The sequence below is a fragment of the Chroicocephalus ridibundus genome, chromosome 7, assembly GCF_963924245.1.
Source record: "Chroicocephalus ridibundus chromosome 7, bChrRid1.1, whole genome shotgun sequence".
Lineage (NCBI taxonomy): Eukaryota > Metazoa > Chordata > Aves > Charadriiformes > Laridae > Chroicocephalus > Chroicocephalus ridibundus.
The window spans coordinates 38,006,406-38,033,456 of record NC_086290.1 but is presented as its reverse complement, the minus strand read 5'-3'; the positions used below and the strand labels follow the sequence as shown (position 1 = coordinate 38,033,456).

The following is a 27,051-nucleotide window of genomic DNA, read 5'->3' as shown; positions in this document are numbered from 1 at the left end:
GTGAAACGCCCAAGGGCCAAAGCCTCCAACTTTGAACAATAACCAAGTGATTCTGAAGAAAGAGGCCTCAAGGGATTCATGGGAACTGAGTCATATTTGTGCCTGGGAACAGCGAAAGAATTCTTCACCATTATTTTACACCTGGGAACACTTAACTCACACAGTTGATATAAAATTAGCTTTCCTTCTCAGATGAGAGCAGCAGATGAGAAGGCAAGCTTCAATGTTTGGCCCATAGATCTGCATGGATACAAATCTGCCTGTACTCATTTTACATGTGGAATATACCTTGAGAAAACTAATTCTTAGTATAAGGCCTCCTCCTCTGCTCTTGAACATTGGAACAAATTGCTCCTACTACATTTTAGGTCCTGTGTGAAGAGGACAGGATATGACATTTACGGAAGATGTCTGTCAGGAACGTCAGTGAATATTCTTCAATAGAGACATTGGAAGTTAAAACTGGAAGGAATTTTAATGGAGTTTCTCATTCAAGTTTTGGAATATTTCTATGGGATAAATACCTTGAGACCTTTACTGACAGATGTCCAAATTGTTCTTAAAAAACTCCAGCAAAGTAGGATTGCCAGCAACCTGATGCAGCTGAGTTCCAGGACTTCACTAGCCTTCTCACAAGACAGGCCTTTTTTGTAATATACAGCCTAAATATTATATTTATTACGTATTAAACCATTTTGTACCTCCTGCAGTGCACAGACAGAATAATTTAAAATCATTCAGTCTTTCTTTCAGAGGCTTTTGTCTCCTCTTAATCATCTCTACACTAAATAAACTCCCTTCTTCCAATCTTTTTATTGGCCTTGCTTTCTAACCATCTCACAACTCTCCTTTGGATCTTTTCCTATTGGTCTGGATTACTGTTACAGTGTGCTGCCCAGAGCTGAACATAATACTCTACCTGATCCATTACTGGTGCCAAATAGAGTGGAATAATTATTCTCTGGTTTTTTCTTTAAGACATCACAGAATTACTTGCCTTTTTTTACTAAAACTTTGCATTATTTTTGTAATGCTCTGCAGCTCTCCAGCAAATATAACCTTGTTATACAGCTGCTTCAACAGTTTTCCACCTTATATTTATGAATGCATTGATTCTCCTTTGTACATATAGCATGTTGCATTTGTCATTTTAAAAAGAAAATTAGTTTAATCTTTCACATTGGATCAGGCCCTGTTGGATATTTGTTACTCGTCCAATTTAGGGATCTGATCCAAATAAATTTAGAAAACCCACGGAATTATTGGACTGTACTACCCCAGAGCAAGAAAATTGAGTTTGTTTTGCTAGAAATACACTAAGTAATGGTTACATCTGCGCTCACTGTCACACAAAAGTGATTACTTGACATACTGAAAACAAAATAAGCAAAGCAAAACTTCCTCTCCCCTCTCCTTCTCCCCTGCCCCTTGAATTCTTAATTTAATAACTTCATTACATCGGCTACATAGGTTCTCATAACAGAAGGCACCAAGCGTCCACTGCTCTGTGTTAACAATCTTTCCACTCCGTAATTTCTGGTAAATGCAAAGCAATGGTGATGAAATGGCTCACAGTGAGCACAAATTTAGTGCAGATCTTTTATGTTTCTACCTTCTTCTCCTCCTTCAGTCTCCCTACTTTCCACAACTGTCAGAAACAGGATACCGGCCAGGACTGTTCTTACACAGCACAGCCAATTCTCTTTTATTGTCATTCACATGGCAACTTTTGCAACTCGAGACGTGGCTGTTTATCCCATGAACAGCCGCTATGAACTATCATGCAGTAATTCCATTGCAAGAGCTCTACTAGGCTGCAGTTAGTCACGCTGCAGCCCTGAGTGCGTGGACCTTACATGATCAATGCAAAGCAGTGTCATCACTTTACTAGTAAGCAATATAATATTACAAAACCTGAAGGGGTGGATAATGTCTCTAATCCTATTACATGAATACAAGTGAAAACAATACTTTTTCCCCTGGCTGTCGGCATAATACAAAACTCCAACATGACTTTCAGACTCCTAAGGATAATCTGCAGGGCTGGTTGTTAAAAATACATTCTTTTAATTAGAAAGTGAACTGATTTCTGTATTATACCTATGACACAGTAAACATGAAAGACAACAGTATTATTGCATAGTTGCTTTTCAGAACAGAACTATATAAATCTAATTAGGAAAATAAAACTTGGTCAGGAATATTTCTGACTTTTTACATAAATACTTTCTGGTTTTATTTGCTTAGGTTATGGGTTCTTAACCTTATATGACTTTCTGTGGTTATTAGATTATAAAGACACACTGTCATCTTTCCAGGCTTTCTTGTAAATGTCTCTCTTTGATAAGTGATATCAATACTAAGCACCTTGTCACTAATGAATAGCTGTTTCTTCTCTCTCCATCTTTGTCAGTTTGACAGCTTCCCACCCACACACTCTTCAGCGCTCTTCCTACCCATGTGTTTCCTACCCTTTCTTTAAGCAGTCACATTTATTCTTGATAAACTTACCCATATGAATAAAAAGCACGTTCAACTTGTGAGTCATTTTCTTCAGGCTTTGGAATATCAACTACAGTGCTCCCAACCACATAAGGGATTATCACTGAACAATATACATAAATTGATTATTTTCATACCTTTTATTTTTGTTATAATCCTTATTTATTGGTGGAAAAACGACAGCTTTTGCCAGATGAGAACAAACTGAGAATCCTTTTTATCCCATTGGACTTAACTTGCAACGTTAATTATTACTGTAATTTAAATACTAATAGACAACCCCCCTCCCAAGACTGACAAAGCACTTGTACTCAATGTAGACAACCCCCCTCCCAAGACTGACAAAGCACTTGTACTCAATGTGATCCAAAAGTGTGACATTATGAATAATAGATGCACACAACTCATTTTATCCTTTAATACCTGAAATTTATTGAATTCTAGGGTAAAATATATCAATGTTTTATAACTATCTAATAAAAAAAATTAATGCTATCAGTGAAATTGCAGCCTACAAAATTTCTACAGTTAAATTCCCTGAGACCAGAAGTTCACTCTTAAGAAACCACAAATGTAATTTTAATTAGCAACAGTCTAATCATTTTATAGAAACAGAGTACTGCAAAAATATTTTTTTGTTAAAACTGCAACTGAGTCTTCAGTAGTCACAAAAACAGGGTCCTAGTTTAATTTCTCGGCGCCACATTTGATTATTTTTTACTTTGGAATACAAACCCAAAAGTTCAGAACTGTTCCTCATAGTCAATAAGTTACTGGTTGTATAATTTTAAATGACTGCTTGTAAAATAATCAGTGATAAAATAATGCCCAATAAAAAGACTATTTAATTTCCTTGGGATTATTTTCTTATTGTCTTTCATAAACAAAGTAAGTAAATAGAGGAAAAAAAATAATCCAGCAGATTTCTTCTTCTATTGAAGTGTGTTATTTTAACAAGCAAGACAATTTGACCTTCATAAACTGCAAGTTTAGGCTAAGGATATTTATAAAACTAAGAGTTACAGGGAAGAGCAAAGATAAATGTGACTTTGCTCTCAACCACAAAGGGCATTTATGTACTTCAGGGTTAAAGAGAAACAAATTTATTCAGTATGAAACAGGCTTGACTACACAACCATGCTAAGCATATGCTTAATGTGGTACAGTGCATATCTTAAAATTGTAGTGACTAATTGAGACATGGTCCTAAAGCACTAGCTTCATTTGTAGTATATCCATGATTACGCACAAATAATATTTTTGTCTCGAGGAACACTGCTGCAAAAGACTGATAGAAATAATCTGGCGGGAATTCAGACAAGACATGGGCAGCTTAAGTAGAGTGCCAACATACAAAAAAAGGTTCCCCTTAGCTGCATTCCCAGTTAGGCTTCAAAATCAGACTGGTCAAATGGGAGAAGTCTCCACTCTAAAGTTCTCTGCAGCTTAAGAAAGAGATCGCAATTGTAAATCATTTTCTTAAAGGAAAGAAGAATGTTTTAGTACAGTCCAAAAAGTGTATTTTACCCTCATATGCTTTCTCAAAATCGTTTGGGAGGAAATTAAAATATCTTTCACAATGATATCCAGTATTGAAGTTTGATCCACCTTACTTAATTTCAATGAACTGAAAGTAAACGATCTTACAACGGTAAGAAGCTGAGAACCTCCCCAGTTCCAACAGTTGCACTTTTGACATTATTTTTTTAAAACAAAAAATCTCTTTCTAACTGGTGAGTTTTTATTTATCCAGCAATATCGAATCACTTGGGCTATACAAAGAGCTTCTTCAAGGCCCAGAAAAGCAACTAGGGCAGTAATTGCATCAACGTTACACCAAACTTTGCACATTAACTGTGACTCAGGATAGCTGAGCACAGGACGGAGTAACATCAGTCTATAATGTTATTCATCATGTTTCTGTTCCATTCACATGGGGAGGTAAAACTTGAGCTTACCAGCTTTATGTTCTTTTCTGTGAATACTGAACTTTTCCATGGGTCCTAAAGCAGAGCTTCAAGGGAATAATCTTGATATCTAACACAGTTCCAAAAAGCATGGGAAACAGAAGCCTTTATAGAAGGCAATTTTGCTAGAGCTTAATGGAAAATTCTGAGCATCTCCCAGTTGTTAGAAACCAGTGCATTTTTATCTTAGTTCTACTTTCAAAAGTTTCCCAGAAAAATTCTCAAGTAAAGAATTACATCTACGGTGTATTTTAACTTGTGGGTTTTGTTATTTGAGACATTTGTTTTTTTATTTGAGGTATTTGTTATTTGAGATATCGTTTTTGTAATCTCTTACCCAGAACATCCTCGTCTTCGCCGTCATCTAAGTCAGTAGTTGCATGCCCAGTGATACTGGCAAACAGCAAGATAAAGGTTAAAGGTAAGGAACATCCCTTCTTTCTTCCTTTCATCTTTCCTGTATAACATATAAACGACAACATACACTTCAATTAAATTCCTTGAGTGCTCTGCAAAAGTCATTTAGCAGGGTAGTACATAGCCATGTGGGTATATATACAAACTGGGAGCTTTGGAAATAATGGGACTTACGTTAGTATGATTATATTGTAAGCACAATGAAAAACAAGACAAGATTTATGGTTGTGCTCAGCTTACTGCAAGTCTCCTATCCTATCTCCAGCACAGATTAGAGGCATTCCTATTATTTTTATTTCAAGCCCCAACTAAATTCACCTCCCAGAATACATAACGATATAAAATTTAACACACTGTACTTTCAATGTCCTGATCAGTTTTACATTATGTATAGTTAGCTGGCATGGCAAATCTTTCTGACTAAGTTTTACTTCGTTTTACTCTTTTTACTTTACCCTGGTTTCATTGCCACAAACATGGGATTTTATTTTTAACAAATATTTGGTCAATGTATAGGTACAAAGTTCCTGGAGTTTTGTATAAGCTGCATTTCACGGGAGTCTGTGAACTCTGTGCACCACGGGCTTCAATGTTTTAAGAAGTATTTTGTATCTAGTAGATCTCTTTAATATTGAATACCTTGCTTAAGTGCAGAGCTATTATTTTTCACATAGAATCAATGCAACTACACTAATTCACACAAAGAAAATACTTTTATTCCATGGCAGCTGGCATGTTCAAGTTGCCAAAGATGAGATTATGCATGCACATATGAGAGTACCTCTGGAAAACTGCTTAAACTAAATAGGAGTCATTTTTAACAGATAGATTTTTCTCCGAGTGATATATCATTGTCTACGAAGTTAGAAGTAAATCATAGCTATAGTATCTAGGAAAACAGTAGCAAGCAATGATATCTCGGAAAGGCAAAATCTGCACAAAGAGAGATTCACCAATTTGCCGCAGCTACTCTGAACTGTGCCGGAGCCAGAAGGTGCAGTTATGTCTTCAACACAAAATCAGAGCCAGAATTTTCATTTCTCTCTCGGCAACTTACGAATTTTTCTTTCCTGCATACTCAGTTTTCCTAACTTGCGGCGTGAGTAGTAAAATTCTTGATCCAGATAAAGTTTGGCAAAATAATTCAGATCCCATTTTGTGCTATTAATCATGGTTTTTAAACAAACTTTTTTAAACAAACTTTCCTCAAATGTTATTTTTTACTTCTGAACAAATTCTGAAATTGTTACTTTCTGCTAAAGATGTAATAACTACTCTTGGAATAGAAACCAACTTTTTAAAAATTCTGAAACATTGTGAAAAATGAGAAAACACGTAACAGCTACCGTCACTCATTTTCAGGTATTTTTTGAAAAAACAGAATTAGTGTCCTTATTCATGTTTCTAACTAGAACTCCAGTTTTACATTCCTATACTATTTTACATATTAAAACTTAATCTAATAAGGTATTATTTTTCCCCTTTACCCAGCAACAAATTTCTAGTGATTTGTTTGCTCCATTCAGAGTGAATAATCCATATTGAATCCACACGGAAAATATTTTTTCCCAACCTCTTTTCTGGAGGAACTACTCACAGGCCGCTTGACTGATCACAGGATATCCCTACAATATTGCTAAAACACAGGGGGAAAAAAACATGGCACTGTGTTATGGATTTATCAGTTCATTCTAACACGCCAGATGTTTAGACTTAATTACACTCATTAAAGCTACTGTCTACATTTACTTGTGTACCCCATCTGCTCTTATTTGCCTTACGTTTTTGTCTGTCGGTTTGAAAGTCTCTTGTTTATATGTGATAATTATGTGCTAGTTAATTATTTCCATTTTCTAATGTCATCCTCCTCCCAATGTTATCTCATCACTGACTTTTTAAATTATTTCACCATTAAAGGAAAGGAAGAGTCTTTACTGAAATGCTCATTGCCATCCTCTGACTATTTTTGAGTTATAGCACTCGACGTAAGCATTAGCATGCTTTCTCTCTGGGATATTCTCAGCATTTCTTGTCATTATTCAGGTAATTTTCAGTTTTCCAATCAATTAAAGAACAGATATTCACTCTCCTTTTTTTTTTTTTTTTCCTGAGTACAGTACATACTATAACTTAAACTGAAAGCAAAGTAACTGTTCCAGGCCAAGGGCAACCTTGACATTACTGTCACAGCTTCACGAAGTTTGCCCTGAATTTGATCAGCTTCTATGAACGTGTATGAAGTTGAACGCCAAAAGATCCACAGAAATAGATCTCTTTATACACTAACTGGCAAAAATAGCGTCTTAGACTTCAGACACTAGAAATAAATCGCATATGTAATAAGCAAAGCTTTAAACGTATCAAAATAATACCACATAAGAGTATAACACAACTCCAAAATAAACCAACACAACATCTTAGAAAGGAGTTCTATTGGCTATCTTTCTGCACAGAGTGAATAGAGACAACAATGCTTCTTTTCAGCTTTCATAGTCCATTCTATGATTTCCAGAAACAGACTACCTCTTACAATGCGTTTGGCCTAATACCAGAGTTTCTTCCATGTATATGGTGGCCTTGGAAGAATTCTACTTTTTTATCCAAAGGTTAGAAAAATAGTTAGAGCAAATCTTTTCATTCACCCCTCCAGTCATGCTTTAAAAGAGGAACAAAATAACTCCGTACAAGGTAATCTGAAATTGTCTGGTATTGTCTTTATGATTTGAAAGACATTTGAGTTATGATGTTAGTTTGACATTAACTAAAATTAAAATAAATCTACAACCAAAAAAAAAATGTATGGGTAGAAATAGTAAAAAATTTCAAACTGCCCCAGAATAAGTACTTAGCATTATAATGTAAATAAATGTGGTGATAGTTTGACATCATCTAGGCTGAATAAAAACAGAAATCTCATCAAATATACAAACTTGATAGTTAGATAGCAATAATTTTCACACTTTGCTTGGATTCTGTGAGTTCATAGGCATGAAAAATTACAAAATACACTTGCAATTTTAGTCTTTGAAATGACGTGGGAAAGGGTAATTTTCTGAGCACATTGTTTTCCTGAGAAGTTCTAATTTGTGATCATTGGCACAGTTGTGACCCTTCATAAAGGAACGTGCAAATTATCCACAACCTCCCTTGCCCATGGATTAATTCTAAGTTTGCTCCTTGGCTTTTGTCTTCTATATTTGGGTTTTTCCAAACATGACAGCAAAACTCTCACTAGTTCAGGAAAATTCTATTTGAATTTGCTTTTGGGACACTCAAGTCAAGGCTTTGGTTCCTTCTTCCAGGAACCTGTAGAGTCTACATTTAGATTACAAAATTTAGTAATCCCTTTTTACTCAGTCATCCAATATTCCCAAAAGCCTGTTCCCAAGTAGAAGAAAAATATAGGAAACAATCAGCCAGAAACGGAAACCCTCAGTAAGTTTCTCTTTTTCATTTGAAAATAGAATTCTGTATCTCATGAGCTACCATATATAATCGTCACTGTATGATTATGAGGATAAATCAGTGCATTCGCACAGAGAGCAAAACTCTTACCAGGGTACAGTATTTCTATTCTTCCACTGAACTCCTACATTTCCCTGAAAAGAGTATTTGTCAGAAGTAGGGCTTACTGATGCTCGGGCAATTTCCCAAGAGGAAAAATTTACACTGTATAACTGCATATCTGCCTTACTGCAAAGTCTGCTGACCAAACACAACCTCCTTTATCTTCTTGCTAACCTTCCCCCAAGGCCATGCATTCTCAGAACACTGGGTGAGGTATGGATGGAGGTGGAACGAAGCGGGTGAAGGTTTTAGTACTGAAATGCTTAAATCCTTCTGTAGCTTAATTATTTCTTATAATTCCGACAGGAAGAGTGAAATCCAAGATCAAAGTGAACTTGGCACTGCTTTTTCAATTAAAAACCCCAAACCCTCTGGAAAAAAGGGTCCAAGTTTTCTCATTTAAAGTTCAGCTGTCCGGTAACAACTTTAAAGCTGTAAGCCTCTTATAACATTGATTTTATCTCCTTTTTTAATGCATTCTATTTTATTTTTTTTATTTATATGGAAAGCATAATTCAAAATACTTAATCCGTGACATCTGGCTCAGTAAAATATGCAAACGCGTGCATTTGTGAAGGACTATCTGCCATGGGAAAGATAGGAAATTTTTGAAATGTTAAATAGTTCATGTTAAATGATCTGATTATTTAGGCCAAATTCTGAAAATCTCTGGGAGTAAGTATAGCCCCTTACTCCAGAAGGGTTCTAATTTAGGACAGCCAAGAATCAGTACAGCATTAACACTGGCTTTTCTCTACATCAAAGTGTCATTAATGCAAATCTCATAAATTCCTAAGACATTTCCTTAGAAACTGGCACTCTGCTGTTCCCAAACTACCTACCTTTTAAATGAGATATTTTCATATGTGTAATAGGCAACACCTAAGTTACTTGAGAAAGGAAATTAAAGGTCTATGGGTAATAACTGGCACTGATTTATTTACCGGTTTAATGAAATGCTTTAAATTGTGATTAATGCCATCAGCTTCCCTCAAGCTGGAATATAGGTAAACAAAGCAGACCACAAGCAATCAAGGACATTCCCAGTAACAGATCCCTATTACCTGGTCCTGTGCCTTTTTTCTCCTACCACCTAAAGACAGAAATATGAGAAAAGTCGCAAGATTTTTTTTGGCTAAAGACAGACAAATATAAAACTCTGTGTCTTTTCCATGCAACTTGCAGCCTCTGGAGTCAGATCTTTTGTGTGTGTGTGTGTGTTATATATATATATATTTTTTTTTTTTTTACTTAGCAGTCTCTTCAACACCAATTTCTATAGTTACCAGAATGTTTAAGAGCAAACATTTCTTCAGCATGCTATTTATCTCTAGCTAGCTAACTGGAAAAACCAAAATAAAAGCTGGCATTTCCAGTAGTAGCCAAAACCAGACAGCTTTAGAAAATGGCATAAAGTGACATTGTAATGACTGTAAAAGTGACTCATTCACACTGACAGCCCAGGAAATGGAAGCACACACACACAAAAAAAGGCAACGGATATAAGTAAATAGAGGAATGAATAGCTGGAGATAGGACATGCATAGTCAGGGGTCGAATTTAGCACAGCCTAAAATTAAAGATAAAAAGGTCTAATTAGATAGGATTATAGCACCTCTGATATAAAAGCAGACCTTTTTCAGTTTACTGTACTTCAGAGGCATTATATTTGCCCTACGATATCTTGTACTACCTACTAGGAATCGTATGACGGAGATGCAATTAGACGTACCTGTAGCATTGTCTCCCAGCTGGCAGAGGGGGTGAGTTCCCTTAAAAAGTATTTTATTATATGTGCTATTTTGCAGCTGTTTGAAGCATCGTGTTTTCCCATTTACTCTGGATTAAGTATGAAGAATGAAGCAAGAGTGAATTCTATCATCTCTGTTTACTGTGGATCAGCAGCAGCAGTTTACTGTGGATCATCAGCACACAAACATTACTGACTGAAAGCACGAGCTATCTAAACCTCCCCCCCACAACGTCTCTCCCTCCTGTGCTGTACAGTGGCAGCCCTAACAGTCTGTTTCAGTCCCGAGACCAGACACTCCGTTGGATTCCTCCAAGAACTTCAAAATTCCACCTTGTTATGACTGGCTGCTGCAATATTCCAGCCTTTTAAATTCCTAAGTGAAAACTGGGAAGGGAAGTGAAGTGAAAATTGGAAAGTAGTGACATTTAGAAAAGCAAAGGTCTTCATTAGCTTTTATGCTGAAAAGTTTTATGACCTGATGTCACCGCTCCAGATTTAAACTCCTGCTTTGGTTCTGTTTTTATTAAGGTTGTAAATGCTGATTTGCAAACACAACTGATAAAAAGTTGAAAAGAAAACCTTGTTAAGTGTTGAAACTGAAAAAACCACACCAAAAGTAGTACACCTACCACAAGAACACCCTTATCTTTCTACATAACTATTGACCTCTCTTGCCTTTTGTCTTTCCTTTGTCAACTCCTTTCACTTGTGCTTTAAAACTGTTTTACAATTTTCCCAACTTAGCCCCAGGACCTATTTATTCCCTTCTCCTAGTCAGCTCACACTTGGCACTGGGTGTTTTTGCCATCCTATCTCCACTCAGCTTCTCTTGTGACACAGCTCCAGGCCCTAATTTCCTCCTCCATTGGGATCTCCTCCTTACCTGGCTCAGTGGGGCCTCACATCCACGATACTCATCACCCAAGAGCTGAGAACTGGATATACTCTTGGAGGCAGAGAGATGGTGAGAATATGCCTTGGCTACAGTAGCCTGCAAGTCATTTTCCTAACTTTCTGATCATGCTGTGCAGAGCACCTGGTACGACAGGCCAGGTGAATTATAAATTCTGAAATTAAGAGTGATTTTTTATAATAGCTGCGCCTTTCACAGGAACACTGGACTTGCCTACATCAAATCATATAACTACTAGGGATACCTGATGGAGATCAACTAATGATTCTGTAGCTACTTCTATTAGCCATAGGGAAAAAAAAAAAAACCAAAATAAAACACGTGGCACAGGATCCAACATTATGAGCTTATCATAAAGGACATACTGAGAACATTATTTTAACTTCAGTTTTCACCTCATAGAAGACTGAATCAAACAGAAATAAAGAAATAAGCCAGTTATTTATTTAGATGTGGCAACTGCATCTATCCAACATGCCAAATCCCACTCTGAGGTAAATGTCTACTTCACATATACAGCTTATTTTTGTTGTGACATAGCTTTCAACAAGGAAAGGAAATAGTCTTTTGCTCCTTCCAAAATAATTTTTGAATGTGGACTAAACCAAATTACTAGTTTACATAATTTCATACCTCTTAAAAACCAAAACACGAAACCCACCACACTCAAACCTGTGCTACTTGGACAGAAACTACCTGTTTGTAGCAAAAATATAGGTCTTATAATTCTATTTCCAAATAGAAAATGCCTTCAGCATCCTAATAATAACTACTCTTGCAGCACAAAAGCCACTGGCGAAACAGACAAGCAGCAATATTAGTTAACAGGTTTAGGAACACAGCACAGCAGCCCCAACATTAGCATTAAAAAGCCTGGTGCTTTTTTTCCTATCAGTTGAGACAGGAAAGGTATAGTGTATGTTTTCAAATCTCAGATATTGATAAATATTCATGTATAGTTAGAGGTCAGTTAACTTAACCACAACCTTCTTTTCTAATGGACAGAGTAATTTCAGCGATGTGTATTTGTTATCAATCCACTTGTGCATAATATCACCTTGTACACGCTACGGAAACACAACTACTCGATTTCACTGAAGTGAAAGTTACTGAAAGTATAACAGGCAGGCGCAGGAGGAAACTACCTGCCACATTGATGCCTCTCATGACTGATTTTGACCATATCTGACTATTAACCTTTTGTAACCTCACCATCACATACATCACATTTTGCACGCATACCAAAGATCAAAATACAAGTTTCCTTGGTTTGTCAAGCAAGATTAGCTCACCCTATCTACCCTGACAGCTGGAGACACCACATAAATTTTTACCGCAGTGTACGAGCTATGGATCATCACACAGGTTAGAAATGCTGTAATTGCCATTGGTGGGAATGACTGCCTCAGATTATCACTCTGCAAATACTTAAAAACAACATAAAATAACACTGGCACAGAAAAGAAAGGGTCATATTTCCTTCATCTCTCACCATGGTAGAGGTAGTGCTGCTTATTCTGGTGGCAGTGCCAGCTTCTGTGGACCTACAGCATTCATCAGATGAGTCTCAGAGCACAGAAAACTTCAGCCTCATCTTTCTACACTACCTTTTCTCTGAGTGATGAAAGCATAAATCCTTGTCTAGAACCTCATTATGGTAGTGATTGTAATAACATAGAGGAAAAGGATTGCTTCTCATCCAAAGTAGATGTTTACAGAAAATGCTAATACGCACTTCTGCAGGCCTTTCTGTAAAGTCCATAAAAACTGTACCAGCTAAGTATTTCCTTCATATAATACTTCTATTTCTAATTTACTTGCTGCAATTGCTACTGTCAATATAATTGTTTTAAAATCAGTTCTTTTGGAATGCTCTGTTTTCTACAAGAAGGTTGAACTTTCTTGCGTACAGATAACATCCTGGGCCAACGTGTTCAAATGTGTAGTTTTATTTTTTCGTTAAACAGTAAATGAAATTAACCAGTTAACTTCGGAGGTATACTTGGTTATGAACGGCACACATTGGGGAAGATGCCAACAATACTAAAGATGGAAAATGAACAGCTGTATTAACAGGAAATAATTAAGCAAACCAAAGAAAGGGGTTATGAGAGAAAATTAAAAGGACTAAAAATAAGTCTATTTTGCTGTGAAATAACTATGAGAGGAAAGGAATTATACAATACTCCATATGGTTTTGCTTCATTCTGTCCCCAGGGGCACTCCTTTCCTATTGCAAAGTAAAGCCAGTTTCATAAAAGAAACACACAGCAGTAGGTAATTTGTTCCTGTTTTTTAAGACAGTTCTCCCTGGTTTCAATGTGAAGAAAAAGCTTTAGATATGAAGACCCCATCTTCAACCTTTACCAAAGCATCTTCCCAGCTTTGGTTTCTTTAGAAACTGTCAGCTTCTCCTAGTTCTTAAAGAAAAAAAAATGATTGTTCAGAACATAGCCTAAACCAAGAGCAATAATAAGTACTGGAATTAGATTTTAAACATTTTGATCCAAATTTTTGAGATATGAGAGTCACTAAATTCTTGAGGCTCCTAAGATCTGCTGATGTTTTATTTTTTTTAATTTTAAAATTTCTTTTCTTGTTCCTGTACACATGCTCTGACTCTGTCTGCCAGACAATCTCAGAACGTACTGAATGCACACCAACAAAATCATGGTAGTTATAAAGCACTTCAAACAGCTACAACTTTACTTTAAAATGTAGAAGAGAGTTATTGTCAGAATCACCTTTTTAAAGTAAACATAGGTGCTAAGGCAGCTTTCCACAATGTGAAAGACTGTGTCAAGCTCTCTTTTTTCCAGATGAGGCTTAATATTTGTTTCCAGGAACAATCCTAATCTCATCGATATATCCGCGAGACCAATCTGTGTTCTCTGCCCTAAAAGTAACTCAAGATCCACAGAGTTGGAAGAACAGCATAAAGGATTTCAGTAGCCCTGTAGTGGAGAACAGACAAGCTAAGTGCTAGTCTCTGCCCCTGTTTATGCACTTAACTTGGAAGGTTAATTGGAGAACCATATAAACAGTTCTTGAAGATAGATCTGGAATCCAGTAACTCTCCTTCTCTAACTGTGGGTCTGGTCTAGCTAGAGGTGAGATTTCAAACTCACTAAAGGCTCTGCGTATGTTCTCTGAAAGCCTGTTAGGAAGCTTTTTCTTTTACACCTTTGCTCTTTTTTCCTAGAGACACTACCATCTTGGGCTATCTAGGTGACCCTGCTCTGGCAGGGGGGTTGGACTAGATGGTCTCCAGAGGTCCCTTCCAACCCCTACCATTCTGTGATTCTGTGACTACTTTCCCCCCCCAATCTTAAGATTTCCTCTCCGACAGAAACTTTTTGTACACTCTCCCTCATTGCCCATTAGATCTGACACAAAACCCTAAAATAGTTCCCACCAATTTGTAAATTTTTACCATTAGATTTTCAAAATTAACTCTCCAATGAGATTAAGGATAAATTCAATGCCATTAATTGTTCTATCTGTCCTGAGTCAAGAAAATCATGAACTTTAACTTACAGTTATTCCACATTTAGAAGATTCGTTAGATGAGTTACAATTGAGTTTTCATTAGTAATCTGAGCACTGCGCTAAAAGCCTGACTGCACTTTAAAGGTCATATAACTACACCGGACAGCTGAAATGCATTAACTCTCCGGATTGCAAACTGTGCAATGTAAGGATAAACATAAAGATTACTGAAAGTCAATTCAAAGCACACTTGGAGATTTTCCCTACATAGAAGTTATAAAAATTTCAAAGAAATGGATTTATCAAGCATTTGCCCACATGACTACTTTTTAATAAACCTTTTCATGTGGGACATATTTGACAGGAAAAAAGGCCAGAGCAGAATGTGTTTTAATCATCTTTACCTCCTTTACCTTGCGTGCATTACATACAAAGTGAACTTGATTACAGTTCTCAAATTCAGCTTAAGCAATAATCCAGACGAATATACTGTGGATATGGATATTTGCTGCCTTCACAGAATCACAAACTCTCTCCTAGGAGAATTAAACAATTAAAGAACAAGCAGAAGGTTACAAAGGGATGGCAATTTTACCCGAGTAGGTGCCTAGCAATCCCTAAAGCATGCCTGTGCTGGTCATATCTACACTGACAGCTGCATTTCCTGTCTTTGCCTCCGTCCATAAGACGTTCAGGAAGGAAGGTTTATATCTTTACATGTTTTCCATGAAGTACTTTGATGATTAATTTCTAGAGTACTGAGTCACACTGACCTTTCACATACTCCCCCCATCTGAATCGTTCCTGTTCTCCCATCTCCACGTTTCCCATTGTTATGTGCCTTTTCTTCATTTAAATTGTATTTAGATTTTTCTAAAACATAGTTATTTAAATTTTAGCTGCTTTTTTTTTTTTTTAAATACAGGCTAGTATCACTGTTTTTCATTAGTTACTGAAAATGAAATTTACATCAATACTTCCAAGTAAAATACTTGGAATAACATTGGAACGCAATATTTTCGGGGTGGTGGGGGTGGTGTTTGTTACATTAGCACCATTGTAAGCCTCATTCACTACCCTCCTCATTGTTCAAGTGTTTTTAGTTTCTTGATAGTAAAATTGGCTTATAGTAGCATCAACTTCATTTGCTTCTCCTAAATTGTTCTCAGACTTCCCAAAATATTAATTGCTTCAAATGTTACATGCCTTGGAAGGATCTGAAGTAGCCTGGCAGACCACTCGGCCTTAATCAAGCCTCCCTCGGAGCTGCTGTAGCACAGAAATTGTTTTAAAAAACAAGAGCTTCTTTCCAAACTCCAGCTATTGATCAAAATTAACACATTCACCTTTGGGATGGCTTTCTTTCAAAGAACTGTCTTGGAGCTCAAAATGCGTTAGTCTGACGTTCTGACAACCAAAGATTAATTGTGTTAGTAATCATAAAAGTATATTCATTGTTTCAAATTTACAGAGGAAAAAAAAGCCTCCCTTTTCACAGCACTCACCGCTGAACTTCGAATCTAAACATCTGACTACCGCATATACCACATTCTAAAGAAAAAGTCACAGCGGATACTCCTTTCTGCCAGCTAAAGAAAAAAAAAAAAGATCTCTCATGTAAAACTGAAAATCTGTTGCAAAGTACTCACCAAACCCCTAGCAACCGCTCCTGAAGAAAGAATTCCTGAATCAGTGCTGAATGGGCACCTCCCCGGCTGCTTCCCGGTGAAGGGGTGTGGAGTGAAGCTACAAAGGCAGGGCTGCAACCCGATCCGCCCGCAGCAGGCTCCTGCCTGCGCACTATCAGCTGCTCGTCGCTCCTTGCTTTCCGCAGAGCGCGGGGGTCAGCCTGGGTAGGAGTCAGGGATGGGCAGCAGCGGCAGGGACGCTTCCTGTTCAGAGTCTTCAGATCTGCCTCCAGCTGAGAGCAGCTGTTTTCTAAACAGCCCCGGCTGGAATGAAACGCGCTTTTAAAGAACGGGAGGCGGGCTGTAGGATATTCTAGCCCTCGTACCTTGCAGGCTTTTATACGGCTTGTGAGGATGCAATATTCACTGCCTATTTAAGAGAGATACGTTGTAGTTTACTGTTGTTTTTTGTTTATTTGTTTTTAAATAAATAGAGCCAGGCTGCGTTCATCACAGTATCTGCAGCTGTACTACAAACGCTGTTCTGCCTTCAGCTAGAACACACCATCTATTTGCAAATTATGCCAGTATGCGTTAAAACTAAAGTTAAGCATCCTTAAGGGTATGATGGCTGAAGACAGGGACGGGGACTCTGGTTTTAAGACTGAGACTGTGTAACCTGCGGATGTAGAGACAAACAGAATCCTAGTCCTGGACACATGGGACAATAATTTCATAGATAATGAATTAAACAGCAACAGACAGAAGTAAGAGCTGAAGAACAGTAACTTACAGAGTTAGTAGCTGTAACTAATTGCAATTATTTCCGGGCAAAGACAAACAGGCGAGTTAAATCACTTTCATTGAAGGTTTATATTCATATGTGCATCATCGTCCTCAAACAGATTGGAAGCTTTTCATAGTCAACCAGTTAACATGTTAACTATCTCTGACACAAACAGAAGTGCTCCTGGCAGCTTCTTAGAGATCCTGTCTCTTGTTCCAGGCTCTAAGAATGTCTATACTTTTGAGGGTAAAGTAAATAGTCAGCTGAGTCTACTGACTATTAACTAGGTCGATAATAAAACGGATTAACTGTCCTGAAATGGACTAGAAGCACGCACAAAGTAAAGGGGCACTTTAAAAGCTGGGGGTGGGGTTCTACCATACAGTTACTACCATACAGTTACAACTCCTAGCTCAGATAAAGTGAGGAGCAACCCAGCTCCGAAGTTGATTAAATGGAAATGGTCACTCTGTCATTTGTGTGACACCAAGCCTCTGAAAAAACATATTTTGGGGGCCCATGTGGTAAGAATTAGTATCTATCAGTGCTACCCATACATCTCTTCAAGGGTCACAAATAAGACAGTCCAAAACAGATGTAGTAAAACGACACCACAATTTAAACAATCTCAGTCTGTACATTTCCAATAGAAACAAACCCGATCAGATTTTTAAAAAATGACACACTTCTTCATTTTGCTTTTCTTAGAATCTTATAGTAGTTTGGGTTGTAAGGGACCTTAATAAAGATCATCTAGTTCGAACCCCTCTGACATGGGCAGCGATACCTCCCACTAGACCAGGTTGCTCAAAGCCCCATCCAACACATACAGGGATGGGGCATCCACAGCTTCCCTGGGTAACCTGTTCTAGTGTCTCACCACCCACACAGTAAAGAATTTCTTTCCAATATCCAATCTAAATCACCCCTCTTTCAGTTTAAAACTGTTACCCCTCATCCTATCCCTACACTCCCTGATAAAGAGTCCCTCCCTGTCTTTCCTGTAGGCCCCCTTCAGGTACTGGAAGGCTGCTATAAGGTCTCCCTGGAGCCTTCTCTTCTCCAGGCTGAACAACCCCAACTCTCTCAGCCTGTCCTCGTAGGAGAGGTGCCCCAGCCCTCTGATCACCTTCGTGGCCCTCCTCTGGATTTGGTCCAACAGGTCCATGTAGAATGCACCTATGTGGATGGACAGACATAGTTTCAAACTTGTTCCACTCTACAAGGTATTTATAGAGGACCTGATTTATTTTTAGTCATGCTGGACGCTGAATGGTTTGAATTTACCAGTCCATGCAAATATATTCCTAATCTAGGGACTTGGCCTGGTCAAAGCTTCAGGTGGGCTTTTTTTAGTTTTAATGATAAAATTATTTTTTTTTTAGATGAACGTGCAAAAAAGGATTTTCAAAGTTTATTCCATAATGTGTTAGCATAATTCCTTCTTTTCCTGCAAAATCTCACTCAAGTCACTCAGATTTGATGTGCAAATTAATAAAGTAACTCTGAAACAAACAGTCCACACATACGTGAAAAACAAGAAAATGTTACAGTTTTAAAACAAATTTGTCTTCTTATAGTCAAATAAGTAGAGAATCACATATAAAGAAAAGTACACTTTGGGAAACATATAAAAGAATGAAACCCCTTATTTTGATTAAAAGTCAGATTAAGAAATATTTGGTAAATAATAAAACAGGATGAGACCCGCATCACTTATCCAAAAGAAAAATTCCAAGGAAACAGTATTTCATTTTAATAGGAATATTTTTGCTTTCTAGTCTGTTAATGTCTCTCCAGTTCCCATGTGCGGTCCTCCTAATTTAGTTGTGAGGAGGGTCTCTGGCCTCATTTGCATCATAACTATAACATAAAAGGCTTCAGTTGAAACTGGAACCAGAATTTTAAGATAGAAACAAAACTGTTTTGAACCTTTAGTAGGATCAAAGAATTCCATTCAGCTATGACCTGGCCTAAACAATCACACTAACCTTTGGATTGCCCTGAAACCTGCTGATAGCGTAAGACAGTTGTCAATAGTTAAAGGTCCACAGTGGAAAAAGTCCCTACAACTCTAAAAAGCATTTTTAGTTCCTTTTTAGAAGGGGCTTTCAAGATGAGCAAGATGGAATTTGTTAGCTCTAAAACTAGTCACTAAAAAGCAATTTCCTAGGGTCCTATGGGAGGCTAGAAACCTCTCGAAAAGTAAAACTTGCAAATCACAAAACTCACCAACCTAGCTTCTCCTTAAGAGATCACCAAAGCTTTGATGCTTTTCTGAAGAACCTAAGAATACTTAGGGAATTTCTAACCTTTGAGTATGTGACATTATCATTATGTTCTCTCTTCGTGTTTATTTATAGCATATGCTACATGAATCAATTGCCAATACAAGATTACAATTCGGAAGATCACCGTTTCACATGACTTCTGAGGTCAACCCATGGAGTCAAGCTCTGGCCAGTTATGGAATCAGTGTGAGAAAAGACCATTTGCAGTACATACATCAACAGGCTAGCTACCAAATTCTGCTTGTTTTTCACTGATTACACCAGAATGCAGCTTAGATAGTAGAAGCTTTTACAAGCTTCTTTCTGCTGGCCTATTTTGAAATTACTCGGGTTTGACAGTCAAAGGAAAGTCCAGAGAGCATTTATCTGATACTTCTTCTATTGCCAGAATAGCTTCACTCAGGAATTACAACTTGAGAACATCACAGACTGGAGAGCGGCAGAAAAGGCCCAGCAGGAAGGTCTGAATGACAGCAGACAAGACCAGTGCTACTGAATGCATTCCAGATTATTCATATTGCCGAGAACTTCCATAAAGAAATTCGACATGAGCACAGTTTATACTACATTTCTGTCAAAAAAAAATAATTACTTAAGCCACATTTTTCATGACCTCTGTATCTCGCTATGTATCAGTAAATAGATATACGCAAAAGTAGAGCTAAAGTAAATTAAAACAGAGATGCCATAAAAAATGCCTTGTACAAACTTTTGGAATACTCAAAAGTAGTTTGGCCCTGGGGAGTACAAAGCTGAGATGATTAGACTTTAGCCTTCTCATAGTGTGTAGAATTCCTACCTGCAAATTCAGGGAATGAAAAAATAAAATGGGAGAAGCTTTACGTGAAAGGTCCGTATAATTACAAAGCTGATGAACAAACAGACACTGCTTGAAAAGGCACACTGGCTACTTTCTGACACAAGAAAAATCCTTCAAGTCCACGTTCTCAACTGGTAGCTCTCACTGTGGAGCTCTTTCTGGTGATAGCTGCACTTTTCCAACAGCAAAAACATGAGAGAACACCCCTTAACTGGTAGCTCTGTCTTGACTGCTGGTCCACAGAAGGTATGCAAGGATAATAACTCTAATGGTAAAAGTCTTAGGATTGTAAAATGCTTACAACCCACAGGTCAAAAATGGCTCACTCTTTCTTGAGTCACACCGGTGACTTTGGGTCAGATACTCCACCCTCCTCTTTCATCATCTGCCGTGGTACTACCATGGCTATGTTCCCACTGCAGCGAGGCAAGCTGTTACTGGTTTTACACTGGGAGTATTGTTAGTGCCAGCAAGACATCGTGAAAATGGAAGAAAGTGGCCAATAACTAACCTAACAGCTTCAGAGCACTGGGGCAGCGTCACTGTCTTCTGGAATGTCTGCCCTCGGTTTGGCTTGGTAGTCGTGCTGATACCGAAAGGGATGGAGGGAAAAACAGCGAACTTCAAATTAAAACTCTCCTATACTGTGCATCTTCATTTATACAAAGTGGATGGGCTTTAGCAGAATACGTTATACTTAACCATAGTGCTAAATACATGGCGCTCAGAAATGAAAGCGATGCTCAAATGTCCAATCTTGTTACTATTTTACTGTACAAGAACAGAGATAAAGCAGCAGCGTGTGCATATTTTGAATATTTTTTTTTGAGCTCTCTATCATGCCTGAAGCAAGATTTACTACATAACACAGTTGGAAAAAACACAAAAGCATTTGCTAACACAAGCTGTTCTTCAGGTCTTAACACAAATGCCTCTCTCAGTGAGGGTGTGACATGGCTCGATCTTTAACAACCTAGATGTTTGTGATGTTTTGTTGCCCCCTAGTGATGCCAGTTATTTCTTCCACTGATTAGTTCTTTAAAAATTTTCACAGAGGCAAGAGCTTCCCGTCGCCTGCATTCAACAAATTAAATCATAACTTAATACTTCTGCTTGGAGCTTGAATCGGATGAAAACATACGGGTATTTCTGAATCCTCATAAGGAACTAGATAGCAAGCTTATAGGAAAACTACCACCAGCGCAGTTGGCTTGCCCCAGTGAGTTTAAAGTCAGAGCTAAGATGCATCAGTCACAGTCACCACACAGGGCAAAAGCTCTCAAGGGCCTTCTCCTCAGAGCAGACACCAACCATTTTACTCGGTGCAAGGCTGTTGCTCTTGCAGAGCTCCTGAGAGCACTGAGAGTTGCTGCTTCCCATGTTACAATGGCACACCACGGCAAACACCGACAGGACAGGACAGTCGGCTACTGATCACAGACTCCCCTTTTGCACTATTAGTAGTCAGTTTTGTACTTAAGTGTTACATTATCTTAAAATCATCTGATCTTTTGGAGACCACTGAAGTATATGCCTGCTCTTTTCCAGCTGAGGTCGTCTATACGTTGATGACATACAACTTCAAAACGCCAACCAGGTTCTAAAAGAGGAACTTAAGATAAATTCTTTTTAATAAGAGCTTTGCAAATGGCTCCGTTATTGTTTTGTATCTGTTGTATTATTTTTATTGTGGTCTTTATAGCATTTAATATTTAAAACCCACCTAAAAATACATGAAAGGAAGTGAAAGTGAAGGATCTTCTCCAGGGGAAGGAAGATCAGAACTCAGCAGCTGGCCCTTGAAAACCTGCCTTATAATGCATGCCTCTTTTCCCCCTTATTGTTCTTCTTTCCGGTAACTTCCTACCATGGCTATCTCAAGTGTTTTCTAAAGACTGAAATTGGAATGAACAGAGAGGGTAACTTGTTGCTGACAGCAAAATACTACAATGAGGAAACAAAAAACATAGGCTTCGTTTGTGTTCTCAATTTGAAAACTCTTTAAAACAAGCAGGAAGAAGCAATGCAACTGTGACTAAAACTCAAATTTTTGTTCTTTTCCTGGAATCACTAGTCAAATCATTGTCTCTTGCCAAAGGACAGATGTGACAAATTTTCACATTTCTTGTTTTCAGCTGGGTAATTGTTTCCATTCCAATCTTTTGATCAGTTTTTATGTGCATTTCCTTTTGCTTATGAGCTTACTCATGTACTTATTTCTTCATTCATCGATTTCTTAACAGTAAAAAAGCGGGGAACTTGGAGCATGCTTTGAAGTTGAAATCCTAAAGAATTAGTTCCTCTTTCTAGCTTTTTGAAAAGCCCAGAAATAAGCAACTTCTTTAGTACAATTATAATAATCAGAAAGTACAGAACATATAATGCAACATTTTGAATAATGTGGAAATTTCAAAACTTTTGGATAACTGAGGAAGTAGGGGGTCAGGTCAGTACCAGATGGAATTTCATTGTAAGACTCACGCTGACTTCAAACAAAACAGAATACGGGACTTCTTACATAAAAGGGCGGTAAGCATTTTGTCACCCTCTCTACACGAGGAAGGTTTCTGAATTCTTTTTGGTTTTTTTTTATTTAATTAATTTGATAAAAATTGAAGGAACTTTCCCTCATACAGCCACATTTAGATCTGAGGTAGATCACATCTGAAGCAAAATGTAACAGAAGTATTACCTACTGATTTCTGTTGTTATTGCTAAATAATAAAAAACAGCATGAAATGCTGCATAGTCTGGGTAAAAAAATTGCCTCAGTGAACAACGCATGTGTTTTAAAATAATTTATTCCTCACTTGGCTCAGCAAATGTCTAAGTCTGAAAGAGATACAGGTTAATTAAATGCTTATATAATTTTTCTAGATTAGCTATTTATCATGTTTTGCATTCTCATGCAGTGTCTGTTTATCCTCTCAATGAGTCCAGTGCTTCACTAAGGATCTTAGTAAATAAGCCTCCCTTTCCATCCACGTCCTTTAGCATTCATTCCAAACGCGGATCAAGTCTAGAACTAACTGGCTTAGTCACTGGATGTCACTGTTGCAGCACTAAGAGCTTAGGTATTTTATTGGAAACAGGAGGCAAGTATACTTGTATGTATTTTATTCCTTCATTGTTATTAAAAGGTTGCATTCCTGCTCAAGTTGAAGTCAGTGTGGGTTTTATTATAGGTTGAGTATTTAGAAGAGTTCCGGCCTGAAGATAATTTATGCTTTCAGGGCAGACTATTCCACCAGTGGCTTTTCATTTAAGTTTTAAAACTCTGTTTCTATTTTAATTTTAAAAATGTGCCCTTTCTTAGTTCATTGTTTCTGCTGCTCTGATAAGAACTTTATTTCTGAATATATTTTTATATATACACAGTGTACATAATTCTGGCACTACAGACTTTATATATACACACATATGTGTGTGTATATACACACACATACATATACACACCAGAATTATATACATATTTATGTATATGTATGTACATATAATATCAACATAAGATTTCTAAAAACACTCCAAAATAATCTCCTTGATAGATTCATATAAGCAATACATTTAAAGGATTAACTACTGGAAAAATAAAACACCTACCTTTGCCTTAAAAAGCCTGAGGGAAAAATAAACAGTGAGACAAAAGCCGATCTACATGTTCATAATTTTGAAAATTGAATAACTTGAGCACGTGCGTAAGTAGCTTACGAAGTCTTATTTCATACAGGGGATTTTCCAAGACCCCTTTATATGTATTACATCAGCACCAAATTTATCAACTAGAAATATACTATCACAGTATTATTTAACTGTTTCCAGCTCTCATGAACTGAAACAAAATGAAACTAAATGGAAGCTGGTTTTAGATAGACAACGAGAATTTCCTACTCATTGGACTTTCTACTGATTTCTCAGAAAGCTGTGAGCATGCCTGTAGTTCCTTTGTCTTGACAAATCATAGAAGTGAAAGTTATTTTCTCTATGGTGAATTTGACTGGGAGACACTAGATACAGATGCTCCTACAAAGAGAACGCAGCTCACCTTCAGTGCCATTTTATGTTTTTAACATGCCAGCTCCTCACAGGTTGAATCCTCCTCTATGGTGTAGCTGGGGAATAAATAAAGAAGGTGCAGGAGATGCTCAAACCACGACATAAGGAACAACAACGGGACTTTCACAATATGCTTTCAGAAAAGTATTTTGAGAATATGAGTAAGTGAAGGAGATGGCAACTGAGGACACTGCCATCTGTTGCCATTTCTGGGAAGTCCAAGTGGCTAGTATGAATGATTTACCAGCAGACGTGCCAAACCTGTATCCACTCCTCAGCCCCTGCCGCTGCAGCGTCAGACCTGCTCCCTTCTGTTCACCCCACCTCAAAACTGTGCTGTATCCTCTTGCCAAGAGCAGCTCTCAGCATCCTTGCCCCAGTTGTCATTTCTGTTCTATCACCTGCTGACTCCTAATGTCTAAACCAGACATAGGAAGGCAATCCAAGCACATAAGGAGGAAACCTGTTTCCCAACCGTACTGGGCTGCTAAAAAAGAAAACAAAGCATTACCAACAACTACTGTGATAAAGACCTGCAATCCCTGGGGCTGGCTGCTTCCTTACCAACTCACTGGCTTGCAGCCGGCCATGTGTTTATTTGGAGAGGAAGAGGCTTCTCTAGAAGATTCAGGGAGAGTAAAAGTTGTTTGGGAAATGCCACGTAAGCTTTGGCTGTGTTCAGCTGCTATCCAGTACCTAAGATGACACCTCTAAGCTGAACAAGCTCTTAAAGTATTCTCATGAGAAGTCATTAGACAACTAAAACCAGCCAGTTCCTGTGTGAGAGTTACTGCAGTACACAGCCTTACCAGAGAATGGAGGAAAATTATTTACACATTCTTCATAACTCCTAGAAGGCACAGAACAATTGTCTGCCCTTTGCCATGTTCCTCCTCTCCAAGAAGCTAGGTACAATTTATGTTTCTTTCCCAGATGACAGAACACTAATCCATCTTCAGCAAAGCTCATGCTGCCTAGCAGTAAGAAAAAAAGTCTTATTCTTACAGTATTATTACTATTTTTTTCCAGTAATAGAGAATAAGTGAAGAATAATGAGCAGATTAGACATATGTAGGAAGACTGCATATCAGTCTGTACTTCAAAAAGGGGGGAAGTACTGGATTCAAACTGCAAAAACCAAAGCATGTTCAAAGTCCAGTATCATACTGTTTCAAAGATAATAGGTCAAGAGAAGACTATGCTGAAAATGGAGTGTTTTGTAGACTGTAATACCGAAACTCATGAAGGGATACTAACAAGTTGTGTGTCACAGGCCCTGTGAGACTGCTCTCTAGGTGGGAGACCCCTTCCAAACTCATTAGGTAAGAGTTACCTTAGATGACTGCTATACATCAAATTATTCACTGATAATAGCATGTGTTCCTTTCTTTAGTAGCAAGACAACTTCAACTAATATGCTAGATTCAAAACATGTCTTATGTGCAAGAGTTTCATGGCACACACACAAAGCAAAGAAAGACCAAAACAGATCCTTCAGAAGACTGAAGGTCTCAGGAGATAGGAAATGAAACATAATGCCCCTCACGAGAGTTTTCTGTTTAGGCTTAATCTTTTCAAAATGACGAGTAAACATCTGGGATGCTAACCAGCCAAAATCACTTAAGTGTGTGCCGAACTCTAAACACATAACACTGGAATAAGGAAGTATTTTTTCAAAGAAGAAAAACACGAAGCAGGTTGCTACAGAAAATTGTACTTACTGCTGCGTTCTTGTCCCATCTAGCAAGTTCAGATGCGTTGGTCTGGTCAGTAAATGGACGAATGAATCAACTGAAACTGTATCCACAATAGTTCTCTAATAGAAATGAATGAATTACAGCTCATGTGAAAGATTTACCAACAGCACTATCAGAGGACAAGTCAGATAGAAAACAGAGTGTAATCTCTGAAAGACTGACAACAATGTAATGATCCTGTTTCGCTCATTAGAAAAAACAGCATTTACAGGTGCTTCATGGGGACCAAGTACATCCTTAGTACAGCACAGTTCAACACAACTGTTCAGAATACTCACTAAAGTTGTATTTACAATATGTGGCTTCTATGGAAAAATCCAAATTTAATTCCTGTAAAATACTGGTTTGCTGAGTGGCAAATTTTTAAATGGCAAGAATCTCCCACTGCAGTATTCTGCTTTTTCATAAACACTATTCAGCTTTTTCGTAATCACAATGAAAGACAATCTAAAATCAAAACCCACCATCTCACTTTTGGACGCTTCTCTGAACCAAACCTACAAGAGGTATGCTTTTACAGATGAGATTTCCTTGTGAGAAGCTTTTTAATAATGCATCTTTTTCATTAAACATAATTGTGAACCTGACCAAGGGTTGAAGTCTCTCTCCACCTTCCCTGAATTAGCCCATTTTAATAAGAAAACATGCAGAGAAGGAGGATTTTTCATAAAGCTTGTGTGCTGTTGGTAAAAGAAGATTAAGAATTACTCTATATTTTCCTTTGATCCTCTGCAATCTCTTTCCGGCACCATACAAATCTCCTCCAGATTCTGGCAGAAGCTTGACAGCTTATTTGATTTCTTTACAGCATGCAGGATAGCAAGGGTGATATTTTTTGCTTCCTTACACTACAGGGTAACAAAACCTGCCCAGAGCCAAGACACTATAATACACACACCATCCTCTAATACACTGGATAACTATTTTAATAGAAGCATATAAATTTCTTTCACAGAGTAATCATCATACAAACAAGTTGCAGTTACTTACACCTGCGTTTCAAGGATGCTCTTAGTACAAACTACTTGCAATAATTCAAACACTGACTGAGTTTCCTCTCGATAACTAAGTGTAAACTGAACAAATGTTTCTTACCGTCACCAGAGT

The 27,051-nt window shown here is 37.7% G+C and overlaps 1 protein-coding gene across 3 annotated transcripts in view; it reads right to left on the bottom strand.

The window, feature by feature from the left end:
- TFPI (tissue factor pathway inhibitor) overlaps positions 1 to 25,972 on the bottom strand; it is a 54,171-nt gene extending 28,199 nt beyond the window's left edge. For 2 of the 3 annotated variants that reach the window (XM_063341864.1, XM_063341866.1), the window contains exons 1-2: positions 25,909 to 25,972; positions 4,807 to 4,926 (exon numbers count right to left, since the gene is read on the bottom strand). In XM_063341864.1, coding sequence (XP_063197934.1) covers positions 4,807 to 4,926; positions 25,909 to 25,927 — 139 coding nt within the window. In that variant the 5' untranslated portion in view covers positions 25,928 to 25,972. Of the gene's footprint in view, positions 1 to 4,806; positions 4,927 to 16,257; positions 16,561 to 25,908 lie in introns of those variants that run through there. The other variant, XM_063341865.1, reaches the window with a different exon arrangement.
- Between the last annotated feature and the right edge of the window lie 1,079 nt (positions 25,973 to 27,051).